Source organism: Phocoena sinus, chromosome 10 (genome assembly GCF_008692025.1).
Source record: "Phocoena sinus isolate mPhoSin1 chromosome 10, mPhoSin1.pri, whole genome shotgun sequence".
Lineage (NCBI taxonomy): Eukaryota > Metazoa > Chordata > Mammalia > Artiodactyla > Phocoenidae > Phocoena > Phocoena sinus.
In genome coordinates this window covers 78,409,307-78,433,740 of record NC_045772.1, presented here as the reverse complement: position 1 = coordinate 78,433,740, position 24,434 = coordinate 78,409,307, and the positions used below count along the sequence as shown (strand labels likewise).

Below are 24,434 nucleotides of genomic sequence, written 5' to 3'. Positions count from 1 at the left end.
GGACAAGTATATTGCAATATTAACAAAAAGCTGGCTACAGATGTCAAACTTAACGAATGGACTAATTAAACAATAATTTATAAGTCTCTAGACTATCACAAAGGGATAAGCCAACACTGGAGGCTGTATACCATATGGTTTCTGAAGCATATTCAAGATTTTTTAACACAAATAGATGTTGCAAGTAATACAAACAACTGTGACATAACATTTATTAGAAAAATGGGTCAAACAAATTGGAAGTATCCTTTTTGAATGGAAAATAGTCTTTAGAAAGGCAGAAAACACTGAGAACAAAAAAGAACATACAATGAAAAAAGAGTAGAAATTTATCAATTAAAACATATAAAGTAAATGAGTGAAATAAAGCAAGTCTGGCTTTATAAAAACAAAATCCAACAATCTCCCATCCCTAAGAGATACAAGTGAGCTGAAATATAAATGTGCTGTTGGTCAAGGTTTCAGATTTATTATGTCTTTGCAAACACAGAAAAGAGAAGGTCACTATTACAAAAATGATATTAGACATTAAAAAGAACATAAAACTATGAAAATTTAAGAACAGTACACCTTAGTGTATAAACATTATAGAATAATATATCCTGAAGAAACATTATGAAAACTGTCAAATATAATTATATCTGAAAGTGTCAGAAGTACATCACAGCAGATTGGGTAAGGAATTAAAACCCTCTCAATGAACAAGATCCATTGGTCAACATCACTTCTTGATCCACTATCCTAAATCTCTTAAGGACAAATGGTAAGATATAACTGACTGTACCTTAGCAAAAATGTTGTTCATTTCTGTTCGCCACTTTCAACTTCCCTGCTGATTTTAACCTTACAAGTAGTTATAATGTCCAGTCAACCTCTACACACCTCTCAGTGCATTGTCCTGTAACATTTGCCATATGAGCCACTCAAAAGCTTTTTTTTTTGGCTGCATTGGGTTTTCGTTGCTGTGCATGGCCTTTCTCTAGTTGCAGCGAGCAGGGGATACTCTTTGTTACAGTGCGTGGGCTTCTTGGTGCAGAGCACGGGCTCTAGGCACGCGGGCTTCAGCAGTTGTGGCACGAGGGCTCAGTAGTTGTGGCTCGCGGGCTCTAGAGTGCAGCCTCAGTAGTTGTGGTGCACGGGCTTAGTTTCTCTGCGGCATGAGGGATCTTCCCGGATCAGGGCTCAAACTCGTGTCCCCTGCATTGGCAGGCAGATTCTTAACCACTGTGCCACCAGGGAAGTCCCTCAATAGATATTTATTATTGATAAGTGCTCAACAAAATGCTTGTTGAGTAAACAAATATATACCAATATGAGAACAATACCAATAATATTGACAAAACAGCACCATTTGTTGAAAAGAATTCCAAACATCTAAACAGTAGTTTCTTCTCTCCACACGCCCTGAATAGAAGACCACCTTTCTTTCCTTAAAATGCAAAGACAACATATCGCTTAAGATTATTTAAAACAACCTGATAAATACCAAGTAAAGTTAAAAAAATGTATTTTTACTGACCTTGTAAGAATGTAAGGTGAAAATGAAGCTGGATTATCCTGCTCTGAAAAGAGGGGCATAGATCCTCCCATTATCCACAGACGGAAGTACAGAACAACAATCACCTTCAGAGAAAAGAAGATTAGGTAAGAAAATCATTGATTGTCGGGAGTAAGCCCCACCTTTCTGGAGGATACTTTCTGATGCTTTACAAATATTTTGATCTACAAACACTTTTCCTAGTGAGCATTTCTGTAAAATCCTAACATCGAAGATGAGTAGGAAAGTAATTGGGTAGAGGGAAGAGTAAACAATGAAGGTGATGATGGAAAGGCAAGCAAATCTTAATAAGTCATCAGTTTCAAGCACGTGTTAGCTGTTATCCATTGTTATCCACGAAAGGCTTTCCATCTACCTGAGGCCTCCCAATTTGCCCAGAATCCCACAGCTAGTAAATTGCAAGATCCAGGAGTTGGACTCATGTCATTGGTCTCCAATGCCCAGGTTATTAACCATCCCTCTCACAGAGCCCCACGAAAGTTAACTTAAACTATGATAGATGATACTTCTGTGTCCTGAATAAATACATTTGGAAATGCTCCAACTCTCAAATGCTCTGGAGCAGACCACTCATGCAAGAGTTATTTCAACAACCCCAAGAAACCTCTTTTGTGTCTACTCAGTGGAATTTTATCACTGAATGGTGCTATCCTGTTGCAAAGGTGCATAAGAAAACCAGAGGCCAGAGACACTTCTGTGGCAATAAGTTCTGTTTATAGAAGAATCCACCCACACAGACCTTCTAGATGTCCTTCTCATTTCAATAGGACCAATTATGTTGTTTCTGATAAAGTCAGAGGGAAATCTTTGCTTCAGTAAAAGGTAAAGATTAATTTTGGGAGGTAGTTAGGCCTGGACTTTTTCCCATGAATATCACTGGCTTACTTCATGAATGCTTTTTATATAAGTGCAGCACTAGATAACCGACACAGCCAGGTTTGTGTTGCAGAGACAACACAGCATCAGCACCTTGAAAACGGCACAAAAAATATTATAGTTAATACTGCTGGTGTCATTGAGTTCACATATCCCTAGAATGCTTCCATACATACATTCCAAGGCTTTGTCACATTTATAGCGTGTAAATTCTTTGATCTTAAGATCATATTGTTAGACACTACTGCTGACTCAAACAATCTGGATCATGTCTCTGAGTCAAGTTAAAGTGAAATCTTTCTTATCAGATATTTCAAAAGCATATATGTACTTACATAACTTATGACCAAAATGGCCCTTTTTAAGAATGGCCTCATGGTAAGCAAGAAATTTCTATTGCGGCTTGCTGTCAGATACCTGAAACAGGAAAGAAAAAAACACCTTAAATAAGTGTCAGAGTCTACCACAAATAATGTTTTCCTTTCAGTGTGAATAGACTAGCTCAGAAGAAGGCTGGAAAGGATCATAGCTAAGAGCATGGCTTCTGGAACCATACCACGTGGGTTTCAATCCCCCAGCTCTGCTGCCTACTGTCTGGATAATCTTGGGCAAGTTTTCTAACATCTCTGCACATCTTTCTCACTTATAAAAGAGTGGAAAATAATAGTATCTACTTCACAGGAAATTGTGAAGAATAAGTGAGATAATATATGAAACACAACCTAACTGTAAACTAGTTAGCTATAAATATTACTATCCCATCTAATCCCAAATAACCCAGGTATTCTGGCAACTATATGCTTACACTAGTCACAGGGATGATCTTAAACAAAATAAGATTTAATTTGCCTACTGAATGTAATTTGAGAGGGACAATGTCTTCCACCCACAAACTAGCTCAAAATGTCTTACCCCTAAAAAAAAGGATGCTAAGGTTTTATGAGGTTAAGTAATTTATCCAAGGTAACAAAGTTATTAAGCATTGGTGGTCAAACAGAGCTCACCCATATGCAGTGATAATTTCCTCATCTGCCTATGACCTTTGGAACCAAACTAGGTTACAAGAATGTCACTTCTAGAGGGGCAGCAACTTGTGTGGACCCTGCATCTCCCACAGTTCACCCACTTGTACTCATACACATAGAAGACATGTGATTGGCTGGTTTTAATAAAGACGATGAAAGGGAAACAAGAGGAGATTGCCAACAAACTTCAGGAAACCCTAAAGTCCTTTTCACCTATAGGTAGATTTCTGTACAAAGTGTAGGGAGAAAAGTCAAACTGAACCACATAATCCAGCAAACATTTCCCACCTCATTCTTGTTTCCCCTGCACTTTTTCATTTTTTTCTTTTACTTTTTTTAGTCTAATTTTTCCTCAAAGGAATCCTCCCCCAGAAACTCTTAAAATCTGCATTTGAATGTGGTATCTTCACACAGCAAGGATGTTCTATAAGGAGAGAGATCCTTTTGAAGACCTGAGTGGGTTAGCTCACAAAGAAACATCTAACTTGACTGCTTACAAAATACATGTGGTTTCTGTTTTGTTACAGCTAAGTGCATCCAAGTGGCACCGTGAGGAGGAGACAGTGTCACTAAGAGGCAAGTCCCTTCCTTCTTCCAAAAAACAGTACACAACAGAGCCACCTCTTAGCAAGCTCTGGACTGGATCCACCCCCAAGCATTACATTTAAATTCTTTCTTCTCCCTTAGCTCTCAAAAGAGAGCTTGGCAAGGAGTAAGGCCAGGAATACTGTCAGCTCTCAGGACACAGGTGCATCTTTTCTGTCCTGAAATGGGCTTGAGGGAGTTCACCACTTCCTGAAACTGCACAGGAGATATTGTGTATGTCTGCATCTGTGCATTTCTTTGAGGCAAAGTCCTTGACTTTGATCCCCAGTGTCAGCTAGGTCTGTGATTCCAAAAAGTTAAAGCACTGCTACGTGCATTTTCTCAGCTCCCCCTCTATCACCATCATTTTCAGGCCAACTCAACAAACACCAGCCCTGGACATTTCTGCTATTCCTTTAAATGATGTGGATAAGTGGCAGCAGGAAGGGAAACGGAACGGCAGTGTGGGAAGGAAAAGGGTTGCAACACTTCTGAATGAAAAAGTCCTTCTTGGGTTGGTCTGCTTTTAGAAACTTCATTTCTCAGGTTCCCTCTGTTGCTTGTTTATTTTAACACAGTGGAAAAATTAGAAGTGGTTTCCCTTATATAAAACAAACCACAGGGTTTCAGATGTTAAACTTAGGTAATTCATATTTTGTTTCACTGAAAGCTCACTGTAGTGGTTATTTCAGAGACATTTATAAAGTGTCACTTTGTTTGCAAATTCTTCCTCCTTGAGAAGTTCTATTTCCTCAAAAAGTTCAGTTAAAGGTGTCAGATAAATTACTCTTTAAATGTAGCATCCCAAAGCGATGAAAGCCTAGAATGACACAGAGAGCAGTGGTTGAAAAAAATGACCTCCTTTCAAGATTTCAATTTCCAGTTGTTGACCAAAATTAAATGAGAAAATAAGACAAAATGATATGGCCCCCCTTTTTTGGTAAGCACGAGGTCAGAGGCTGAGATTACTAGCTCATACATGGAGCAGTCAAAGAGGTGAATTTTCTGCATCTTCTCCTCCTCCCCCTCCTACAATGAAATTGAACAGTAGAATTTTTCCCCCTTAGTCCATGATGTCTGTGAATTAGAAACAAACAACAAATAATAACAATAATAATAGCAAATAATATGTGTCAGATACAAATGTAAGTGATGTAAATGTACTAATTTCTTTATAATTTCTTTGTAATTTCAACAATTCCTTGAGGAAAAACATTATAATTCCTTTTTTTCTTTTTCTTTTTTTTTTGCGGTACGCGGGCCTCTCACTGTTGTGGCCTCTCCCATTGCGGAGCACAGGCTCTGGACGCGCAAGCTCAGCGGCCATGGCTCACGGGCCCAGCTGCTCTGCGGCATGTGGGATCTTCCCAGACCGGGGCACGAACTCGCGTCCCCTGCATCGGCAGGTGGACTCTCAACCACTGAGCCACCAGGGAAGCCTATAGTTCCTTTTTAATAGAGGAGGACACTGAAAAACCAGAAGTAATACTTAACCATATTATCAGATTATCTCAGCTACTCATTTCAATCACAAGTTAATATAGCTGAGCATGACTTATAAACACAAGGATATGCAAATGCCACCACTGCTAATTTTCAACTTCAGTCAAATTCTCCATTGTTTTCCCTGCAAAGCCAGAGAACATGCCAACAACAAAACCAAACCACTGAGGAAACCACTAGAATGGGAAGCAAGGGTCCAGGGTTCTACCCTTGTGCTTCAAACTAATTTGTTGCACAACTTGGTAGAAATCTACAGGAGCTTCATTTCCTTGCTATATCAATGACAGTTAGACTCAGTGGTTTCAGGGTCCCTCTCAGGTTCAAAATATTATGATCCTTGGATGTTCTCACCAACTGATGACATCAAAGATGACAAATAAAGAAAAACATAGAAAAACCTACTGACATTTTAAAAAAGGAATGCCAAGCAATTAGGGTGAAGCAAATACTAGTTGATCCCTCACTTTTAAGTAGACCCTTGAAATTTGCTGTTGCACATGAAAAAAATATTTTAAGATTAGCTTGGGGTATCGGCATGACCAAATTCTGCATTTTTAACGATTTCTGATTTTAGGCAAATAAAAGCAAGACCAAGATTATCCAAAATGAATTTCCTAACCTGTGCACCTCACACCCCAAGTTTTCTGACCCCAAGTTTTCTAACTACTAACACCCACCTCCTCAGTTGATCATGTTCAAATACTCAGAGCTAATTGGGACTTCTCACTGAAGTTACCCTCCATAGATACTCGGTCCTCAAATGCCATTGAGAGGTCTTAGGTGAGACCAGGACAACCTGCCACCCGAAGTTGTAAGCAGCTTTTTTCAGGAAAGAACTCTCTGCAGGAGGTCCCTTTTGTCTTGTCACTTTAGCAAAGCTATATTTTAACTAACCTCTGGCCCAAACCTTTCAAATCTTTCGATCACACAACACTTTGCCTAATCTGTTGGTTCTTTCCTTAGATCAAAGAAATAGAAATGAAGAATAAGTAATGAACAGATGACCAGATCTCTTCCCTAGCTTTCCCCTTCAGTAATCTCATAAACAAACTGTGTGAACAAGATAAGCATCTAAAAAAAGATCACAGGGGGCCCACAGGCCTGTGCACAGTGGGGGATGGCAATGACTCTGACCCCCTACTTCAATGATTAACTGAGATTACTTCCCCTTTTTCCCTTTAAAAACTTTCAGGGTCACGCAGAACATTCAGAGACGGTTTTGGGACACAAGTCCGCCTTTCCCCCAAATAACCAGCTTTCTGATAAAAGGAATTTTTCTGTCTCTACCAGCGCTTGTCTCTTGTATCCGAGATCTGAATTCGGTAACAAAGTCACCAACCCCATAATCTTTTTTTTTTTTTATTTATTTTTTTATTTTTGGCTGTGTTGGGTCTTTGTTGCTGCGCGCAGGCTTTTCTCTAGTTGCTGCGAGCAGGGGCTACTCTCCGTTGCGGTGCGCGGGCTTCTCATGGAGTGGCTTCTCTTGTTGCAGAGCACGGGTTCTAGGCACTCAGGCTTCAGTAGTTGTGGCTCGCGGGCTCTAGAGTGCAGGCTCAGTAGCTGTGGCGCATGGGCTTAGTTTCTCTGCCACATGTGGGATCTTCCCAGACCAGGGCTAGAACCTGTGTCCCCTGCATTGGCAGGCGGATTCTTAACCACTGCGCCACCAGGGAAGCCTCCAACCCCATAATCTTGAGGGTTAAATGAATGCTTATTATTTTAAGTCACTGAACTTTAACACAGAATTATTGTGTTAATAGCTAATTGATACATACAGCAAGATGATCAATAAATGTTTAGGGACCCTAAAAGAATTTTTAAAATATTTATCTGCCCCCACTCACCCTCTTTTCTTTATCTGTGTTTTCCTTACCCTCCAGTGCTAGACTGGGTACAAAATACGAACTCACTGCTTGGGGTTTGGACAGTGAGCTGAAGGATTCCTGGTGGATTAAATGAGAATACTATATTAGACTATCCAGCCCTTCTCAGAAACCTGATAATTTTTGCCTTAATAACAGCTCCAGTGGCAAATATCTCAGCTACAAGTTATTACTATTTAATAATACACTAATAAATTGGGACTTCCCTGGTGGTCCAGTGGGTAAGACTCCGTGCTCCCAATGCAGGGGACCCAGGGTTCAATCCCTGTTTGGGGAACTATATCCCACATGCATGCCTCAACTAAGAGTCAACATGCCACAACGAAGATTCCACATGCTGCAACTAAGACCTGTCGCAGCCAAAATAAATAATTTTTAAAAAATCAATATACTAATAAATTATAGAAAGCTATATACAAAATTCCTTCTAGAACACCTGTCATACTAATTTAATTTCTCCTGCTCTTTCAAGGTAGTAAAGAAAATTAACAAAGAGTCACATACTATGACCAAAAAAAGAAAGAAAGAAAAATAATTCAAATTCAGGGCTTTTTAGAGTAGGAGTTTAGAAATCCTGCTTCTCTTTGAAACAGAGAGAGAAAAGATCTCTCAGTTGACCAAAGCAGCAAAGACATAGCTCACATTAGAAAAGATGAAAAGATTAACAAAAACAACAAAAGAAATGTAAGTGTCTTCGGTTTCTCTCTTTGATTGCACTCTCCTTGAACCCATAAAGTGCCTCACCTAAATTGCAATAACCAGTGGCATTCTATAGAGGAGCAGAACTACTTTTGATGTCTTCTTTGATATTCAAATGCAGATTCCAAAGGGAAGGGAGCTGTTTTAAGATAAAATGAATTTCTAAATTCAATCTACTCGGAAACCCAAAGTGACTTTCAGTTCCCCGTTCTGTGGCTCTGGTAACATTTCTTCTTGAAAATTTAAACTCAGCTCAGTAGGTTACTTGCAAAGAAATATTTAGATTATCACACATAGAATAGTGGAAATAAAGACAGAGAAGGCAAAGGGGGATATGATTTCAGTTCTTTTAACCATTCTGAAAATCAGAGTTAGAAATGGAAGGGATCGAAACAGCTCAGGTAGTTTTACAGGTGAAAAGGAAAAGAGCCCCAAAGTGTTATTCGACTTGCAAAAGGTCACGTTCCTTTAGTGTCAAAGGTCAATGAGTTCAGGCTTCATTCATTTAGTCAGAGGGGCTAATTTATATTCCTGCTGCAATGAATTTAGTCGGAGGCACCAATTCTTATTCTTTCTAGATGTAAACCAAAAATTCAGTTTTGGTGATTATCACTCTTGCTTGTCATTAAAGTAGCAGGCTAGTTTCAATTCATTAATAATAGGGGATACTTAATGCATTTAATATATGTCAGTCACTGTGTTAAGTGCTTTACCTTTTAAATCTCATTTAGTTCTCATACCAGCTCTGTGAGTCCATACTTGTCCCCACCTTGTTAATGAGGCTGAAGGAGGTACTCACTCAGGATCTCGAAGGTGGCAAGTGGCAGAGGTGAGACCCAAACCCAAATCCACAGCACTCGCTACTCGATATAGCATAAAAGTAAAACGGAGTTGCTTTATTCAGTACACTTTCAACATGGATTATTTATTAAATGGCATTTCTGCTTGGTAACAACACAGTGACTTCTACTTAATTAAAAATGATAAAGTTCATCTTTATCAGTTAGTACCGATCTACAATAAAACTTATAATAAAAACTTTTCATACCAATGAATGGGCTGAGGCAGTGCACAATTCTTGAGGCGTCTTTTAAGAGGTATCCATTTAAACGTTAATGTATGTAGTGATTGCCGCAGGTCGAAATGCAAACTCCACGTACAGTGGGTTGATTCAGAAATTCTAAATGAGAAGAGATGGCTACAAGGAGAAGGCGAACAGGATTAGGAGGGTGTGACTGCACCGTGATATGATCAGCCAGCCCCACAGGGAGGCGCTGCAAGCAGAAACGGAGAGGGAGATAAGGATGCCCCAAGAGAGGGACAATGAAGCTGACACCGGAGGAAGAGGAGGGGTGAATTGGGCGAGGAGAAAACGTGAAAAACACACATACGGAGGCCTAGGATTGAGAGTTGGGAAGCAGGATGAGGAAGTGAGAGACGGTCATCTAGCTGCAGGATTTAATAGTGGCAGAAGGCTGAGCGGGGAGGCTGGAGAGGCAGGCTGGGCCCACGTTACCATGGTCCTTCACATCCCACTGTGGAGTCTGGGCTTTGTTCTGACGGTTGTGAGCAGTCAGTGAAGGGCTTGAGGCAGAGATGACCCAATCTGATTTCCAGAAGTGGGGCATCGGCACTGTGTGACACTGGTACCGGGTCCACACTGAGGTCCATAACAGAGAGCAAAGGGCCCAAAAATCCAAAGGGGAACATGGCGGACAGAACTTATTCTGGAAGTTCCTGAGATATCAGATTTAGAAACAGATGGGAGGTTCTAGTCCAAGTAGGTGGAGAGACCTTTTCATAAGGATAAATAAGAAAAGCTTGTGTTGTTACGTCTATTTAGCAGTATGATTTGGGTGTTAAGTTTCTTCTTAACATACTTTAATTTTATGTTAATTGGTCATTAATTTAGTGCATGTATAAAATCTTTATACTAACCAGAATATTTAATTTGCCATAATAGGAAAGTATCACAAGAAGATGCATATTACGTATTTGTCTGGCATTTTCTATGTCAAAGGGCTTTTCAATCCAGTCTAACATTTAATCCTCCAAAGATCCACATGAGGTTGCCAGACAGACAGCACTGGCCTCATCTTGCAGATCCAGACCTGGTGAGCAGTGAATCCAAACCAGAATTGACTTTTCTGATGCCCGACTGCATGCCTTTTAACTGTCTCGTCTCCAACGATGCTGAAAGACAGCACTTGCTATGGGTTTTCCCTTATGCCCATCAGTCCAAACTTGTACACCAGAGTCTCTAAGAAACCCATGGAAATGAAATCACTGCTACTTGCAATACATATTCGTGCAGATACACAAGTAAACTTTTGCACTAAGAAAGAGATTAAAAACAGACAAACTATCATCACACCTTCTGATATCCCCTTTATTGGGTAAGTGGGCTGAGAAATTCAAGTACAACTAAGCTAGTGAAAAAGAGTATTTGATATTGGATTGTCCTGGTAAACTGAAGAAACACACATTCTGTTAACAATAATAGTAGTGAAAGTTTTTTGTGCCCCTGGCACAGTTCTTATGTGTATAATCCTTAGCACATTCCTATAAGATGTACACTCTTAGTATCTTCCTCTTACAAGGAGAAAACCGAGGCATTAATGGTCAAGTAATTGTCCCAAGGTCCCACAGGTAGTAAGCCAGAAAAGTCAGAATATAAAACCACCCTGTGCTCTTAACCATCAATGCTCTGCTATCTTTCAATCACTGCCAACTGAATATGTTTTCACCTTCCAGGAAGATGATTAAATTTCAAATACTACTCTCAGAAGTACAAACGTATCAATAACATGTTCTAAAGGATGTTAATTCAGGATATCAGAAGATACCTGATCAATTCAGGAAATTAACAAAAAGGCCGCTACAACTACATCACTGTGAAAAACAACAAGCTATTCCAACAACAATGTTTAATTTTTTTATTATATAAGTTTCAGGTTACCGCATTATAGTTCAACGTCTGTATACACTACAGAGTAATCACCACCACAAGTCTAGTTATCATCCATCACCATACAGTTGACCCCTATCACCCATTTCCCCCACACTCCAACTCCTCCTCCTCTGCTAACTATTCATCTGTTCTCTGTATCTATAAGTTTTTGTTTTTTTATTTGTTCGTTGTCTTTTTTTTAAAGAAATTCCACATATGAGTGAAATCATACATTACTTATCTTTCTCTGTCTGATTTATTTCACTTAGCAAAATACCCTCAAGGTCCAAATGGCAGGATTTCATTCTTTTTAATGACTGAGGAGTATTTGATGGATGCCTAGGCTGTTTCCGTATTTTGGCTATTGTAAATAATGCTGCAATGAACAGAGGGGTGCCGAAATCTTTTTGAATTAATATTATTGTGATATTCAGATAAATATCCAGAAGTGGAATAGGTGGTTCATATAGTATTAATAGTTCTACTTAATTATTTTGAGGAATCTCCATACTGTTTTGTACACGGGCTGCACCAATTTACAGACCCACCAGTAGTGTACAGCAGTTCCCTTTTTTCCACATCCTCTACATCTGTTATATCTTGTCTTTTTGATATGTCATTCTAACAGGTGTGAGGTGATATCCCATTGTGGTTTTGATTCACATTTCCCTGATAATTAGTGATGTTGAACATTTTTCCATGTGCCTATTGGTCATCTGTAGTCTTCTTGAGCAAAATGTCAATTCAGATCCTCTGTCTAATTTTTAATTTAATCGTTTGTTTTCTTGTTGTGTTTTATGAGTTCTTAATATATCTTGGGTATTAACTCCTTATTGGATATATAATTTGCAAATATCTTCTCCCATTCAGTAGGTTGCCTATTTGTTTTTATGATAGCTTCTTTTACTGTGCAAAAGCTTTTCATTTGATGTAGTCCTGTTTGTTTTTTATTTTATTTTTTATCTTACCTTTGGAATCATATCATAAAACATATCATAATCATAAAAACATTGCTAAGATCAAAGTCAATGTAGTTACTGCCTACAATTTCTTCTGGGAATTTTATGGTTTCAGGTCTTATATTCAAGTCTTTAATCCACTTTGACTTAATTTCTGTGCATGGTGTAAGATAATGGTCTGATCTGATTCTTTTGCATCAGTTTTCCCAACACCATTTATTGAATAGACTGTCCTTTCTTCATTGTATGTTCTTTGCTCTCTGTTGTATAGTAATTGTCCATAGATGAGTGGGTTTATTCCTTGACTCTCAGTTCTGTTCCATTGACCTATGTGTCTCTATTTTGTGCCAGTACCATACTGCTTTGATTACAATAGCTTTGAAATCAGGATGTGTGACACCTCCAGCTTCATTCTTCTTTCTCAAGATTATTTTGGCTGACAGAGGTCTTTTGTGTTTCCATACAAATTTTAGAATTAGTTTTTCTAGTTCTGTGAAATATGCCATTGAAATATTGACAGGGATTGCACCAAATCTGTAGATTGCTTTGGGTAGTACAGACAATTTAACAATATTAATTCTTCCAATCCCTGAACATGAACTATCTTTCCATTTTTTGTATCTTCTTCAATTTCTTTCATCAGTATTTTACAGTTTTCAGTGTACAGGTCTTGTATCTCCTTGGTTAAATTTATTCCTAAGTATTTAATTCTTTTTGATGCAATTGTAAATAGAATTGTTTTCTTAATTTCTCTTTCTCATAGTTCATTATTGGTATATAAAAAGACCACAGATTTCTGTACATTGATTTTGAATCCTGTAACTTTACTGAATTCATTTATTAGTTCTAACAGTTTTTTGGCGTAGTCTAGGATTTTCTATATATAGTACCATATCATCTGCAAATAGTGACAGATTTACTTCTTCCTTTCCAGATTGGATGCCTTTTGTTTCTTTTTCCTTATATAACTGCTGTGGCTAGGACTTCCAATACTATGCTGAATAAAAGCAGCGAGAGTGGGCATCCTTGTTTTGTTCCTGACCTTAGAGGAAACACTCAGCTTTTCACTGTTGAGTATGATGTTAGCTGTGGATTTGTCATATATGGTCTTTATTATGTTGAAGAACATTCCCTCTCTATCCACTTTGTTGAAAAATTTTATCATAAATGGATATTGAATTTTGCCAAATGTTTTTTCTTCAACTAATGAGACAATCATATGATTTTTATCCTTCATTTTATTAATGTAGTGTATAATGTTGACTGGTTTGCAGGTGTTGAATGATCCTTGCTTCCTTAGAATAAATCCCACTTTATCATGGTGTATGATCCTTTTAATATAGTGTTGGATTTGGTTTGTTAATATTTTGTTGAGGAGTTTTCCATCTATGTTCATCAAGGATATTGGCCTGTAATTTTCTTTTATGTGTGATGTCATTGTCTGTTTTTGGAATCAGGATAATGCTGCCTCTGTAAAATGCATTTGGAAGGTTTTCCACCTTTTCAATTTTTTGGAAGAATTTGAGAATAGGTATTAAATTTTCTTTAAATGTATTATACAATTTTCCAGTGAAGCTGTCTGGTCCTGGGCTTACGTTTGTTAGAAGCTTTTTGATTACTGTTTCAATCTCCTTGTTAGGTAATGGATCTATTCAGATTTTCTATTTCTTCATGATTCAGTCTAAGAAGACTGTAGTTTCTAGAAATTTATCCATTTTTTTCTACTTTGTCCTATTTGTTTGTGTATAATTATTTATAGCAGTCTCTTATGACCCTTTGTATTTCTGTGATATCAGTTGTAACTTCTCTTTCATTTCTGATTTTATTTATTTGAGCCCTCTCTCTTTTTCTTGGTTAGTCTAGCTAATGGCTTGTTGATTTGGTTTATCTTTTCAAAAACATCTTTGTTTTTTTGATCTTTTCTATTTTTTTAAAGTCACTATTTCATTTATTTCCACTCTGATCTTTATTATTTCGTTTCTTATATTAATTTTGGGCTTCATTTGTTCTTCTTTTTCTAGCTCCCTTAGGTGTAAAGTTAGACTGTTTGCTTGGCATTTTTCTTGTTTCTTGAGGTAGGCCTGTATTGCTATGAACTGTCCTCTCAGAACCGCTTTTGCTACAACCCATAGATTTTGATATGTTGAATTTGTTTTCATTTGTCTCTAGGTTTCTCATTTCTCCTTTGATTTCCTTGATGACCTGTTGGTTATTCAGTAGCATGTTGTTTAATCTCTACATTTGTATTTTTTTCCGTTTTTTTCTTGTGATTGATTTCTAATTTCATACCATTGTGGTTGGAGAAGATGCTTGATATGATCTCAATCTTTTTGAATTTATTTAGACATGTTTTGTTACCTAACATGTAATCTCTCTTAGAGAATCTTCCATATGCACTTGATAAGAATCTACTCTGCTGCTTTTGGATGGAATATTCTCTATATATACCTAATTAAGTCAGTGTGGTTTAATGTATCATTTAATTTGATGTTTATTGATTTTCTGTCTGGATGATCTATCCATTAACATAAGTGGAGTGTTAAAGTCCCCTACTACTATTGTATTGCTTTCAATTTCTCCCTTGAGTCTGTTAATATTAGCTTTATATATCATGGTGCCCTTCTGTTGGGTGCATATACATTTATAAACGTTATACCTTCCCATTCAAGGGAAGTCCCCTATGTAGGCTATGTGTCCTCTAGTTGAGATGGGGCCATGGCTGCTGCTGTGGTATGCTGGTGGGTGGGGCTGGCCTCCAAAACAGTTGCAGGGCCTGGCAGGCTATGAGGCTCGGCTGAGGGTGCAGGGGCATGTGGGGCTCTCAGAAAGATGTGTGTACTGGTACTAACAGGTTAGATGGAGATTTCCAAAATGCCACCTGCCAGTGCCAGAATTAGCAAGGTAGCCTGAGGTCATAAAAATGATCCCCACCATTGTCTCAGTTCCTGGGGAGCACCCCTCTCCAGCAGATGCTTCAAGACTAGTAAGTGGGTCCCCTTCACCTATGCCCCATGCATTTTTTTAATACAGTGTTTTCATACTGGTTTTTGGTTAGAGTGAGTCTACATGTAAGCCCTTTTTTTTTTTTTTTTTTTTTTTTTTTGCGGTACGTGGTCCTCTTACTGTTGTGGCCTCTCCCATTGCGGAGCACAGGCTCCGGACGTGCAGGCTCAGCGGCCATAGCTCACAGGCCCAGCCACACTGCGGCATGTGGGATCCTCCCGGACCGGGGCACGAACCCGTGTCCCCTGCATCGGCAGGCGGACTCTCAACCACTGCGCCACCAGGGAAGCCCTACATGTAAGCCCTTTAAAAGCAGGTTTCCATCCCCTGTAGCTCTATGGCTTTCCTGGGTGTCTTCCCCGTTGGCTTTCAAAGCCAGGTGTTTGGGGGCCTCATCTCTCCTGTGCAGAATTACAGGGTTGGGGTGCCTGACGTGGAGCTTGGATCCCTCTCTCCTCAGGGAAAGGATCCATACCTTTATGCTCCTTCGGATTGTGCATTGCTGCAGCTGGGGTGTGGCTTTTTCTTTGACAAGATTGTATCTCTGTTTCTCCCACCCATCTCAATGCTGTCCTTCCACCCTTTATTGTAGAGACTCTGTTCATCAAGTTTTCTGGTCCTTTTCAGAGGGAATTATTCCACATATAGCTATAGATTTGTTGTGTCCATGAGAGGAGGTGAGTTCAGGATCTTCCAATGCTGCTATCTTAAACCCTCTCCCCAGCAATATTCAATTTAACAAGCAAAATATTGAATATTAGAAGCAATATATGAAAGGATTAAATGCATACATTTAACATTTAAATAACAGCTAACATTTATTAGGTGCGTAACATAGGCCAGAAATTGTTCTAAGCACATGCATTAACTCTTTAAACACGCACACACCACCACCACCAACAAATAACAACTATGAAGCAGGTGTTATAGCTATTCTCATTTTATAGATGGGGAAACTGAGGCATAAAGAAGTGAATGAACTTGCCTGAAATCATAAAGCCAGTAATTAGAAGAACTGGGTCTTGAACCTATGCACCTGGTTCCCTAGCCCACGTCTCAACGCTACACCAACCTTTCTGTACTTTCTTAACAGCCCCAAGGAGCAGTTCACTTGATAAAGGACTAAAGGAGTTCAGAGAAGGAAGAAATCAACATGGGCTGGAAAAGGAAGGGAGGATGTAGGGAATAGGCGAGACTTGCCCTGGGCCTAGAGGGACAAAAGATGGGAGAGCAGAGGAAGCCAGAAGGGGCTAAGAGCAGGGGTGCCCATATTGCTGCACAGGGACTGGAGTAAGCACAGCCTGCCCTGGGCAATGAGGGCCCCCTGCAAACACAGCAACGGAGCCGCTACTCCTGTACTTGCTGCACTCCTCAGTGTTTCACAGTCAAGTGTCTGAAATCTAAATGCAGAAAAGTTAAATTGAAACTATAAAACCCTGATGGCTTGAACAGCAGTAGAATATACCTAAATAGGATTGATGTTGATTCCACCTGCCTTTTGCTCAGCCACATGTGGGCAAAGCCATCTCAACCAGGCAGCTACCTTTCCCCTAAGCTTCCTCACCTGGTGTCACCCTTGTCATTAGGGCTCTTTAAGTACCTGGAGCAGGACCGTCTCTCCCCACAGTCCCAACTCTGACCTGCTCCCTAGGTACCCAGGACATAAACTGGGCCACCACTGCTAATGGGAGAGGCCATCTTGTGTTACAGGTCAGCACCCTTTCTTGGTCTCTCATCCACTGTTGCATCCATGTAGAACAGAGGCCAGGCTGGCCCAGCTAGGTCTCTCTCTATCCCACTTTCATGCTCGTGACTGGGAGAGGAACTTAGGCTGGGGTCTGTGCTACAGATCCAGGAAGCTTAGATTTAGGGCAGGGAGAGGAGAAAGTCTCACTTAAACCTTTACAAAGTCACTTTCTCCAACCCAGCTTTCAATCTAAAGCCTTGCATAGCCTACTCATCACCCTCCCCCGCCCACCCCCCCCCCCCCCCCCCCCCCCCGGCATCCTCACGCACACTGTAGCAACTTGTAACAACAGACAGTAAATCCAGAAGCTCCCAAGCACACATGGTTCCATTCATTGAGTTCACGTAGAGGCCAAGGAGGACATTTGACAGACTGGGCTTCCTGCAGACCATGGCTACTCCTGAAATAAATAACCTCCCTGCAGCATTGCCCTTGCTGTGGTCAAAGGCCTGCAGCAGAGTAAGTGGCCTAAGGAAACACAGCACCATTCACAGGGACATAAGCAGTGGTGACACAGGAGAAGAGAAACAAACATCCAGAGACATCCCATTTCGCTGGCTCCAACCCCTAAAGCCCTTTATATTTAAGGCAAGGAGGACTGACTGTCGGAGCTGCAAGGACCAGAAAGTGGGGGGTCAGTCATTCCTGTGTGATTTTGGCAAACATTTTTAAAATTCACTTTTCCTACAAGAATCCTACTTTGGGGGATTCAAGTTTTATTTTCCTTGGAACTCCATTTTTTACATTGAGGGTAATGTACGTTATGACATTTACTAAAAATTCAAAACTTTTAATACTTCAACTCTGGGCAATCTGGTTTTGTTTTTAAATTCCAAAGCTCATGCACACTGAAAGTTCCTGAGGAGACAGCTATAACTAAGATTTCACAGTAAAAACAAGAATCACAGCGGTTCTTAGCACAGAGTACACGTAACATAGAAACAACCATTAGTCATATAATTGTCAGAGTTTTAATGTTTGCATATAATGTCTATTGTTATTGCATAAGTTAGGAATCCATAATAATTGTCTACATTTTTTTCAAATGCATATTTCTTTGGGTTACATAATTTTTAAAACTTTCTTCTAATTTCCTTCTAGACCTAAGGGTTACATTTTAAACATACTATAAAAAGCCTAAGTAGAAAAGTTGCCAAAGGAACTAGAACTTCCAGTCCCTGTAATATTATTCATATATATATTCACATGTTTAATTATATTTATTTAAATTATATTTATTTATATTTAAATATATTTATTTATATTTATTTATATTTTGCTTATATGTTCCAAACTAAACATTTAGAAAATACTGTTACAATATCACAGTTTTCTAAGTTTTAATTATCTCTGTATATGATGCCTTGTTTGCCAGGTGAAATCTCTATGGGTCCTTCATCCTAAGCTCTCAAATTATGCCTCCCTTGGATGCTCTCAGTGGATGCTGGACATGGTGAACCTGGGAGACGAGGCAAGCCCGTTAATCTCCCTTGGTCTCCGGAACCTCAGCCATAAAATGGTCATTATAATTTCTACCTTACAAGGTTGTTGAAAGGATTTCAATGAGGTGAGGTATGTAAGGTGGTCAAAACAGTGCCCAGCTCATAAAGGCACCCCAAGTAGCCATCATTATAATAGTGACCACAACCCAGCTGAAAATTCTTAAACCCTATGGCTTATCCTTCATGGCCACAAAACAAAAAAATGTGAAGTTCAGCTAGGATAAGGATGGAAAAAGGGTTTCATCTCTCTCAAGTTCTATCAGCTCCCTCCTTCCTGGAAGGAGAAGGGAAAGAAACAAAATATTTTCCTAGAAGACCAAGCTTTCATTTGGCTTTTGGCATTCTTTTTGTTCATGGGGCTCCTTTAATTCAGCTTGGATACTGAAGTCAGATGCTCAAATGAAGGTTGTTCTTGCATGAGCGAGCTGACTGAGGAGTGGAATTGAGGAGACGAAAAGGGCTGAAATCCAGCTCATGCGCCAATCAACAACCGTGCGCCCCGGTGCTGGCTGCATCTGCCCTGAGGAAGGGGGCCTTTCTCCTAATTCACCCCAAAGAGCAAAAGGTGCCCTGGCCCAAACATCAACCACCCAACATGCCTCGTGCCCACATAGCTTTTTTCCCTTCATATAAATTCCGCTACAGACCAACAGCTGCCCTGATCCATTATTATTTAATACCCACTAGACAGCTTCATTGTCCTAATTACTTCCAGAGCCACTTGTTTAATCTAGTTCCCATTTCCTTTGCAGCCAATTTCATTTTCTCACTGACATACTATCACAGTGTTGCTATGTTTCCAATCACCAAACCATGTGCAAAGTCACTTAATGTTCAATTAAAGAATAGTGCTTCTTTCTGTCTTAACTCAGCTGAGTTTCCTTTGTAGATTCAGCCTAGTGTTTTGCACAGAAGGCATTTAATTCATCAAAATGAAATTTTAAAAATCTTAATCATGTAAGTCTTAACACTCCCTTTACAAACCCCACTGATATCAGGGCCCAATTTCAGACAGCTATTTTAACAAATGCATTTTTTCTGTCCTAAACTAAATTTAAGCCCAACTAAAAGTCCTCTGAAAATTGTCTAGTCTGAAGTTTCCCGAGCCTAGAGATTTCCATACACGAGGCTGGACTGACATCAAGTGTGACCAACCAGTCCAGTCTTCCTAGTACTGAGGAGCTTGCTGGGACATGGGACTTCCAGTGCTCAAGCTGGGAATGTCCTGGGAAAAGCAGAAGGAGGTCACCCTGTATGCCATCCTCCAGCAGGTTAGTGGAGTGAAGTAGAATAAAATGCTAAGGAGTAACCAAACCATAAATTCTGCAAAATTAGTTTTTTTCTCCCTGCTATAGACACACACACACTCTCTCTTAATCCATGACTTGCTGTTTCTTATGAGTGAGAGTTTAACCAAAAACAAGTGTTTCTCTGCTGGAAGATATCTACTAATTGGTTGAGCTTGTTAATTCTGGAAACATGAGAACTAGAATTTTCTCATCCATATTTTCTAGCTGTCAGACAAATCTTTTCTACTTGGATAAGCCAATATAAGGTATTCTTTACAGTATCATTTTGTTAAAATAACAAAAAGAAGAAGGGAGAGCAGGAAGCAACAAGTGTTTAACAACCACTAAAACGGTACCAAGTCCCCTACATGTGCAATCAATGGAACTGTAACGACTGAATTTCCTGGACTATAAAGCTGCCTGGTTGATTGTAGTAGAGGTTGATATTTTAAAGCTAAATTCAAATCAAGCTTACACCAGAAATTAAAAAGAATTTGACAATCTTGGGCTTCCCTGGTGGCGCAGTGGTTGAGAGGCCGCCTGCTGATGCAGGGGACACAGGTTCGTGCCCCGGTCCGGGAAGATCCCACATGCCGTGGAGCGGCTAGGCCCGTGAGCCATGGCCACTGAGCGTGCGCGTCCGGAGCCTGTGCTCCGCAACGGGAGAGGCCACAACAGCGAGAGGCCCGCATACCATAAAAAAACAAAAAACAAAACAAAAAAGTTAAAAATATGTAAAGATAGAATCTTCAAAAGCAGATATGAAAACGAAAGGCTAAAGAGCAGACAAAAATGAAATCATTTGGGCTACCTCGGTAATTCTTAAGGAGCTCTTACAGTATAATGGTGATGACCCTAATATACTGCTATGGAGTAGTCTCTAGGATATATTACTCAGTGAGAAAAAAGTATAATACACTACCGCTTATTTAAGATGGGAGGAGGGAGAGTTATTTACTTTAAATTAAGAGCTAAACCAAACTGAAAAAGAGAAAGAAAAGGTGAAGATAAAGAAGGAAAAAAGAAGAAAGAGTTACCTACAGATAGAGGGAGCCAATGGAGCAGAGAGGACTGGGATAGACCTCTCTGAGTGACCTTGTTTTGTAGATTTAGAAGCAGTGTTTATATGATTACAAAACAAAATCAAAGCCAAGAAAATAACAAACCCTAAAAATCAAAAGCAGCATGCAACAAATGAGCCATAACTATACAGACAGGAACTATATCAAGTAAGTTTAAAACAGTAATTGTACGGTATATACCTCATACCATATACTTTAAAAACAAAAAGAATTATTAAAAACTCACAAACTACTTTTAATAATCATATTGTTCCTGGTCGCATTGGTTTTGTTATTTTGAGACTGTCATGTGAGTAATGTGGGGTAAAATGGATATGTAATTATGCTGGTGGTGTTGGGAGCCACAATTTTCAATGGCAGGAAGGGAGATAGAGATGCACCATGGATGCGGTGAGGTCAAAAGCCTTGCAGTTCTAAATGTGAATTGAAAGTATCAGAATGAACTCATTACCTACTTTCATATTTTAAAGATAATCAATTTTGACAGAACTTGCCACTGAAAAGTCCTAGAAACAGTCATTATTCAGTAGCAATGGGCACTGTGAAAGCCCTAATTTTGGTCCTATACATCACTCACAAAATGAACCACAAGCTTTTGGAGAAATGGGTTTCCAGGTCTAGGGTAGAAAATGTATAAGATGAACATGAAATATCTGGAATATCAGGGAAGACAACTGTGGCTGCATCAAAAGGACTTAGGGACCAACCTGGAGAAAGCTTCCACTGACCAAAGATGGACATTTGAACATCAACAGAAATAAAACTAGCAAATAAAGCACAAAAATCAAGCATCTGTTTTGCTTGTAAAAACTGTACCCCCAGGGCAACCAAATATTTCATGAAGGAATGTATCTCTTGGTAGATATTCTAGCTAATGAATGAATAGAGAATGATAGAATTAGAATAGCACTATTTTCCAATCCCTACTGAAATAATGGATCTAGGCATAAGGCAACTCATTTTACAAAAAGAAAAACAACCAGAATTATTTACTTTCTCCTGGAAGCATACAACACCATCTACAAAGTATTCTTGCCAAAAATAGAAAGCCTGAATGCAATCAAACCTCTAGATCTAGCTATCAATTTACAGGAACTACAGCAGACAGAAGAAAACATTAACCGACATCATGGAGATGCACTCAGCAAAATGCAGACTGTGGGAAGCATCAAACGACAAAATGAAAAAAAAATAATAACAAAAAACAGAAACAAAAACAAAAAGCCACAGCAAAAGTGAGATGGATAAAGTCTCTGTGGGAGGATAAAATCCTCACTTCAGTAATTACCAGCTAGCAGACACAACTAGCCTAATCACATTTACACTTACCAATCCTTCATAATTTTTTGCTTGAGTCTCCACTCTCTCCCCCTCCCCACTACACCTCATTCTCCCTTTGAAATGCCCAATCACCTTTGCACAAATTGAAATGGAGTTCACCTCTTTCCCCTACCATCAGTAGTTACTGAATAAAATCTGTTTTCACTACTTCAACTAATGTTGGCTGTGTTTATCTTCGAAAAAAGCAAAAAATAAAAACAAGAAAGAAAAGGAAAAAGTGAAAGAGTAGCTACTTATGGATTAATAGGGACTTTAGAGGCCTATCAATCAACTGCAATGTATAGACATTATTTGTATTCTGTCTAGAACAAACAAGTGAAAAAACATGAAAAAAAGGGGAAATGTAATGACTGGTTATTTGATGGTATTAAGAATTAGTGTTCTTTTTAGATATGACAGTTCTATTATAGTTGTGTTTAAGAGTCCTTTTAGAGTCCTATTGACATGTGTATACACTAAATAATATAAGGTCTGTGATTTGCTTCAAAATAATTTAAGGGTATAGAAGGTACTGATAATGGTTGAAGGTGAAAAATGTGTACATGAGGGTTCTTTATTCTTTTTTATCTAACTCTGTACTAGCTTGGAATTTTCCATAATAAATAGTCTTCTTTTTTTAATTAGGATAGTCATTTGACAAAGGACTAGTATCTATATTATATTAATAACTCTCCAAATTCATCAGTTAAAAAATTTTTTAAAACAACAAGCAATCCAATTAGAAAATGGCAAAGGACATGAAATGATATTACACTGTAGAATATTTATGGATGGCCAATAAACACATGAAAAGATGTTCAATGTCACTAGTCATTAGAAAAATGAAAATAAGACCAGAATGAGATATCACTTCACATTTTTATTTTTTTTGGTACGCAGGCTTCTCACTGCTGTGGCCTCTCCCGTTGCGGAGCACAGGCTCCGGACGCGCAGGCTCAGCGGCCATAGCTCACGGGACCAGCCGCTCCACGGCATGTGGGATCTTCCCGGACCGGGGCACAAACCCGCATCCCCTTCATCAGCAGGCAGACTCTCAACCACTGCGCCGCCAGGGAAGCCCCCACATTTATTGAAACAGCTAAAATAAAAAATAGTGACAATACAAAATGCTGGGGAGGATTGCTGGAGGGAATATAAAGTGGTACAGTCAGTCTGGAAAACAGGTTGGCAGTTTCTTAAAAATCTAAACATACACTTACCTTACAAGTTAGCAATTGCAGTCTTGGGCAGTTATGCCAGAGAAATGAAAGTTTATGTTGACACATGTGTCCTGCACATGAACGTTCATAGCAACTTTATTTCTAACAGCCTAAAATTGAAAAAAAGTTCCTCAACATGTGATGGTTAAACAAACTCTAGTAAGTCCATATGGTACCTCCATACTGAGTAATGCTACATAGCAATAAAAAGAAACAAACTATCGATATACACACCAACTTGGAAGGATCTCAAAGACATTACGCTGAAAAAAATCTTAAGAGGCCACATGCTATATGATTCCATTAGTGTAATGTTCCTGAAATGGCAAAATTACAGAGATGGAAAGCAGATTAGTGGTTGCCAGGGTTTAAGGTGATGACAGGGTAGAGGGTAGGTATAACTACAAGAGACAGCATAATGGACTTCTTTGTGTTGACAGAGTAATTCAGTAGCTTGATTGTAATGGTGCTTATATGAATCTACAGACATGATAAAATGGCTTAGAACTATACACACACATTGTACCAATGTCAATTTCCTGCATTTAATATTGTACCATAGTTAGGTATAGTGTAATCTTTGGGGGTAACTGAGTGGAGGGTGAAAGGGACCTCTTTACTATCTTTGTATCTTCCCGTGAATCTCTTAGGTATTTTACAATAAAAAGTTTTTTAAAAATCAAGCTAATCTAATTCTAAACCTCATGTCTGTTTTCCTGTGTCATGCTGCCTCATCAAAGAACATTAAGCTCAAAGCATGAACAGGTGTTAAAAAATCATAGATTCACCATCTGCAGTTACCTTATTTTGAAAAGCTTAGTACAAGCTGGATTTGGTTACTGTTGTCAGCAACTGAATTTTCAGAACTCCTGGCTTCTATCCTTTAATATACCAGATTTGGGATTCAATTGCCCAGACGGTTTACAACTGAAATCAGTGGAAACTTTGACTTTTAAGAAGCAAAGTTAAACTTATTTATATTACTCTTCCCAAAAGCATCCAGAAACTTAATGTAAGACCCACAAAAATAGAAGATGTGTAAAATTGGGATAAACACTGTCATTCTAAACCAGAGAGAAGTAATTTAAAGAAAACCTTCAAACATCTGAACCTAAATTATACTCACCAAAGCTCCACATAAACCTCAACAGCTAAACATGTCTATATATATATATATATATATATATATATATAGTCAATTGTGTGTAACATAAACATACACTAAACCATGAT

General features: G+C 38.9%; 1 protein-coding gene across 4 annotated transcripts in view; it reads right to left on the bottom strand.

The window, feature by feature from the left end:
• The window catches only part of TMTC1 (transmembrane O-mannosyltransferase targeting cadherins 1), a 264,581-nt gene that overhangs the window by 139,708 nt on the left and 100,439 nt on the right, over positions 1-24,434 (bottom strand). For all 4 annotated transcript variants that reach the window (XM_032646464.1, XM_032646467.1, XM_032646465.1 and 1 more), the window contains 2 exons: positions 2,770-2,851; positions 1,520-1,623 (listed from right to left, as the gene is read on the bottom strand). In XM_032646464.1, the coding sequence (XP_032502355.1) occupies positions 1,520-1,623; positions 2,770-2,851 (186 nt within the window). The remainder of the gene's footprint in view (positions 1-1,519; positions 1,624-2,769; positions 2,852-24,434) is intronic.